Here is a 5,772-nt window from a genome sequence, read left to right as displayed (position 1 = left end):
GGAAATGCCCCGAGGGCCAGCGGGACCTGGACATGCTGAGAAGCCTCTTTAACGGGAAAGCTGTCCTCTTAAAATATCCACAACAGGAAACAGCCATCAGTCATCAACACGCCAAAACAGCTGTTACCAGCCTACATCAAGGGGGCACATGAAAGGAGTTGCTCCCTGTTGTTTGAGCCCTCCCTTGTTTCATTCTCTCGCTGCCTTTGTCTGGCTTTTCCCAATGCCCTCCTCTTTGGTCTCCTTTTATACGCCCCCCTCTTCCTTATTCAACTCCACCCACACTGCAGCGACTTACCCACTCGCCCTTTTAACAAGTGGATGACTGTGTGACAAACAAGAGCGCTATCGGAAACCGCGCAACTTAACTAGCAGTCTGAGTTGTAAAGAAATGTTTGAAATCCCCTTTGAGCTCTCGGCAATACCTTTGAATCTCTCAGTGAGAAAGCAGTTGTTGTGCGTCACCTGTTTATGTGTCTCAGCCCGAGGTGGTGACTGACAGTTTTAAACAAACAGACGGATTCAAAAGAAGAGTGTACCACACTTAGCCCGGCGGCGTGCACGTCTGCGTTCGCATATTCTCGGGATCTCTGCAGGTCATCGAAGCGTGAGTGGCAGTGCGTGGGCGATGAGTGACGACTAAGCCTAATGATGACAGGTTAAACAGTGACGCTGTTGAGTGAAGCTGAAGTGACTTCATCCTCCTCTCAGCTGCAGATAAATGGCGGCAGCCATTACGATCAAAGAGCAGGCTGGGGGCAACGGTTTGATAAGGCCAGCCTGTGTTGTAAAATGTTAAACAAGTTTACCTCTTAAACCTCAGAAGAAAGCCTTGTTCAGATGTCTCGAGGCAATAATCAATGATCATTGACACTACTTTAAACAGACAGTGTTGTAATATCTTTGACTATGGATCGGGTAATTCAAGTCAAGCCAGAGGGGTTGCAACCAGGATGGAAATCCCAATAAGGAACCCCTTGTAAATGAAGTTACTTGGCAACCGAGGAGGAACTCCACACTCTTTTTGTTTGAAGTATTGCGTTGGTGCATCTGTTATACTTAAATTAAAACTTGAACAAAAACAACTTGTTTTTGGAGTGTGTGACTGTCAATGCCAAAAACTGAAGATGTCATTCACTGTCACAGCAAAATACATCAGTTATCCTTCCCAGTAGCAGTCGCAGCTAATGCAATAAAGTGATTAACATACCATCAATTCTGGTTCATGAACAGTAGGTTATTTAAATTTTTTTTAATGCACCTATTTACAAGAAGAGGGTGGAGACCGACAGTTAATTCTCAATAGTTGAGGCGTACTGGGGTTAAAAGTCTTTTGTCACACCGTGTAAAATGTCACATCTATGATACAGTATTTATATTTGGCAGGTTTAGTTTGCATATGGCTTATGGAGGTCACTGACACAGATTTCCAACCATAGCCCACATTGCTGCCTGGCTATGAGGGTGAGGCCAGAGCACAAACCACGCCTCGTCACATTGCCCCGCCCCTGCTTATGAATGCGGACACTTGTGATTGGGCGGCGGCGCATTGCTTTGAAATCCCTCCCATCACGTCGTTAGTATGTGGAAGAAGTGAGGTACTGTGAGAGAGACTGCTGCAGAGGGACAGAGATACATACGCAGGAGGACCGTCACACACACACACCAACCTCTGCGTGGATATTCCTTCTACTTCGTATTTTGATGAGCAGTGACTACTTATGGTGTTTTGTTTTTCTCTTCTTGCTCCATTCTTTCTTTTTCAACACTGGATGACGGGATATTTAGGAATAATTAGCGGGTGATATTGAAGAGCCCGATAGACGATGACATTTGGGCAATTTGTTCCTCTTTAGAGACAGCTTGGGTCCGACGCGGAGGACGTGCACTGCGCAGCTACATGTCCTTCCGGATTACGGCACTCCCGTCTATTTAATGTACCATCATGAAACGTGCTGGTAAATAATTTTCAACCCCGCATCCACTCGTTACATGCCGTCATCCCTCTTCAAGCCCCGATCCAGATGAGAGATTCCCCCGGTGGACCTGAACCGCTTTTACGCAGACAGTCCCCGGAGCGCAGCGTCGCCGACGCCAGCGGTGATCATCACCGGAGAGGAGCGGAGAGACAGTCCGTTTCCATACCCACTTCTTGTCCTTCAACGGATCCCTTGCGTCAGGCTAAAAGGCTTCCTATCCAGATCGTAAAGATGTTGACGGCGCACGGCGGACACTTGCTGCACCCGGAGTATCTCCAGCCCCTCACATCCGCGCCAGTCAGCATTGAAGTAAGTTAATAAAAATAAATTACATTTACTCCAAGAACTGTTTGTATCATCTGATGTCGCTTTTCTTTCTTATATTAATCAGATAATATAATTCCATGGCGTAAATTGAGTGTTACTCTTGACAAATATGCCAGCATATGCGCCATTTTACGCACAGCGTTTTGTTGGCCAGCACCAGAGTTCCAAATGTAAATTACTGCAGATAATAAACCGTTTTTAAAGTAATATTACCTGTTTATTTGACCGATATATTATGATGACATTTTTTCTTTCGAAATGTTTTCTTTCTTCCTTTTTTTTCTTTCTTTCTGTTTTTCTTTAACGTCAACTTTTCACCCTTGACATTCTTTGTTATATATACTTAGTACACGTTTGGCCATATATAATAATAATAATAGAATTTTGATGATTGCATATTTTAATTACAATAGAGTTTCTATGTCTTAAGATGCTTTAATTAAATCAAAGTATAAACAAACAGTTTGTTCACCGTCTTGCTCTCTTTTTTTCCTTCTCAGCTTGATGCCAAGAAGAGTCCTTTGGCTCTGCTGGCCCAGACCTGCTCTCAAATTGGCAAACCAGATCCCCCCTCCTCTTCCAAGCTGGCCTCCCTCTCCTCAGGCAGTCTGGGAGACAAGGAATCATCAAGCCGATCCTCCAAGTCTGGAGAGAAGCACCAGTCCCTGGAAGACAAGTCCAGCTTCAAGCCTTACTCCAAGTCATCAGGCGACTGTCGTAAAGACGTTCTGGGGACAAAGGGGACTTCAGATAAAGCAGCTTTCAGGGTGCCAAATGGAAGCTCCAGCAGTGTCACTGCTTCATGTCCATCCTTTCCTCCCCATTCCCAGTCACCCAGCTCCAGCCCTCCTCCCCTGCACACTCAGAGCCAGCCCCACAGACAAAGCCATTCCCCCTCCACGCAGCCCCCGTCTCACTCCCAGGCCTCGCACATGGACAGCAAAACTGCGAGCTCAGAGCAGTCCAGCTCGGACAGTAATAACAACAGCGCTGGCAAAAAAGACTCAGATGCAGCTAAGTCAGGGATGGATGGGGCTCAGTTAGCCAACTCCAGCCACATACGGGCCAGTGCCAACTCCAGCAATGCCAGCTCTGCCAGCAGCCCGCGGCCAGAGAGCAAGGCCGACTCACAGGTCTCCTCACAGCCTGGCTTGGGCTCCGGGCACATCGCCCCCGTCTCCCCTTTTAAACCAGGACATTCTGTCTTCCCTTTGCCTCCCGCTACCATGGGCTACCACGGCTCCATAGTAGGGGCCTACGCTGGCTACCCCTCCCAGTTTGTTCCCGGATTGGATCACACCAAGTCTAGTTTGGGGTTAGGACTTCCTGGGAAGCACCCCAGTTCCAGCCCGCTCTCTGGAGCCTCACCTCCATCCCTGATGCAGGGCTTATGTCGGGACCCGTATTGTCTGACTTACCACAATGCACCCCACCTAGGAGGAAGTAACTGCTCCACCTGCGTCCACGATCCCTCCAGCCTCAAGTCTGGTTACCCTCTGGTTTACCCCTCTCACCACCTCCATTCCCTGCACCCCAGCTCCATGTCTACCACCACCGCCCCCACCCTGTCCCACCCCCTCTACACCTACGGTTTCATGCTCCCCAACGAACCACAGCCTCACGCCTGTAACTGGGTGTCTGTCGGAGGTCCCTGTGACAAGCGGTTCTCCACGTCAGAGGAGCTACTAGCCCACTTACGTACCCACACAGCCCTGCATGGGATGGTGGACAGCAAGCTGTTGTCGGCCTACCCCTCATCGGTTTCATCGACAGCCTCTTGTCACCTCCACCTGCCTCCACACAGCAGCGCGGGTACCCTGCCCAGCTCCTTCTCCCTCAGAGGCTCTCCTGGTTTGAGCCTGGCTCGCTACCACCCCTACAGCAAATCCCACCTGCAAGGAGCACCAGGATTTCCCATGACCAACCTCCCCTCCTCGGCTTATTACTCCCCCTATGCACTCTACAGTCAGAGACTGGGCTCGGCCTCAGCCCTTGGATACCAGTGATATCAGAAATAGTGTTGGCGCTCCCACAGACTGCAGGCACCAGCTTGGACTCTCCAGAGCGTCCCTGAAGATGGATTCCTGAGATCGGGGTCATCACCAATACAGGGCATCATGCCTGATGGCCTGCCTGCCAGGAATACCACCTGTTAGCCCCAGGATTGTGACTGGCGCTCCGAAGGCACAAGACCCCGTGATGGATTGTCTGTAGAACCAACAGACTTTAGTGATGGCAGAGCTTGAAAATAATGGAATTGTGGGATTATTACAACAGTCTTGATTTTGGTTTTTATTTAGTTTTTCTCTAAATCTGTCTCCCAGAACTGAAAGTCTGTATTTATTTTTCACTCAAGCGCTTGGTATTCAACTCTGAGGGGGGTGGGTGGGTGGGTGGGGGGGTTGCTGTCCGAATAAATTGTTCTGACATATTCTAACTGAAAGAGAATGATATAAGTATAGTACCATTCTGCCTATCATACACTCTAAAAATAAAAACCTTGCACCACGATGAAGATGGACTGTGAAGCTTTATTCTGGGGACCTCTTTTCATCTTCTATCCTCTCTTGTGTTGGTATTTTTTTTTCTGCATCTTATTCAGACTCTGGAGAATTTGCATGTCCATGAGAATTACCTTGAACAATGCCATTATTTTTATTTGTAAATATGCAAAGATGTAATATTTTTTCAAGCTTACTTGGCAGCAAGTTGGGGTCACAGATGCAAATGGTACAAAGATTAGAAAAGATGACATAAATAAAAACAATTAATGGTGGCTGTGCTATCCAACCAACAGGAAAAGGTCTTATTTTGTTAAATAAATGATACATGATTGCATTTCACCTTGTTTTCTTCCTTATTGTTTGCTTTAAATAGTACCATGAAGCAGCTTTTTTTGTCAAAGCGGGAGAGGATGGAATAAATCTCGCCAGGCTACTGCACTGCACTTATCTAGGTCTATCTATCATTATGGCTGTTACAGCCACGCTATATGTGGCTGTGTGTAATAATTCATGGCTCATATCAGTTGACAGGGCTGTCCCAAAGAGGGCAGGCCGGGTCACATTAGCCCTGTTAGCTAGTCTCTGAGGACCTCCATCCCCCCTCCTCTCTCCATCACCCACATTGCTTTTGTTGTTGGGAGTGCAGCTTTTAATTGCTGATTCTTGTTTGTGAGGCCTGAAAACAGCCTCCTCAGCAGAGTGGATGACTGTTTGGAGTGGCCGCTGGGTCACTGGGACCTCAATAATGACCTGAGGGAGGTGTCGACCCAGGATCCCCTCACGGTCTGACGGATTGGTCTGCAACACAAAGGCCAGGGCTGACAATGGGAGGCGGTTAATAGAGAAATATTCATCAAAGTCCTGACATCTCCCCTGAGGAGAGCGGGCTCTCTTACAGGAACCGCAAACATGGAGGCCTCCCGTCCTGATGTGGAGAGCCATTTTCTTGCTGCTCTCCGCTG

At 48.0% G+C, this 5,772-nt stretch overlaps 1 protein-coding gene across 1 annotated transcript; it reads left to right on the top strand.

The window, feature by feature from the left end:
- Positions 1 to 1,623: 1,623 nt before the first annotated feature.
- On the top strand, positions 1,624 to 4,682 carry znf703 (zinc finger protein 703). Its single transcript, XM_079160945.1, has 2 exons — positions 1,624 to 2,288; positions 2,807 to 4,682. Exons 1-2 carry the CDS (start codon positions 2,025 to 2,027, stop codon positions 4,310 to 4,312), a joined length of 1,770 nt encoding a protein of 589 aa, XP_079017071.1. The 5' UTR covers positions 1,624 to 2,024; the 3' UTR covers positions 4,313 to 4,682.
- The last annotated feature ends 1,090 nt before the right edge of the window (positions 4,683 to 5,772 follow it).

The sequence above is a fragment of the Pholis gunnellus genome (assembly GCF_910591455.1).
Source record: "Pholis gunnellus genome assembly, chromosome: 6".
NCBI lineage: Eukaryota > Metazoa > Chordata > Actinopteri > Perciformes > Pholidae > Pholis > Pholis gunnellus.
This window is presented reverse-complemented; position numbering and strand designations above follow the sequence as displayed.

What these genes read in the sequence shown, in the direction of transcription:
- znf703 (XM_079160945.1), top strand. Translation starts at nt 2,025, where the DNA reads ATGAGAGATTCCCCCGGTGGACCTGAACCGCTTTTACGCAGACAGTCC. An exon ending in CCGCGCCAGTCAGCATTGAA is followed by an intron (nt 2,289 to 2,806) that starts GTAAGTTAATAA and finishes TTTCCTTCTCAG; the next exon opens with CTTGATGCCAAGAAGAGTCC.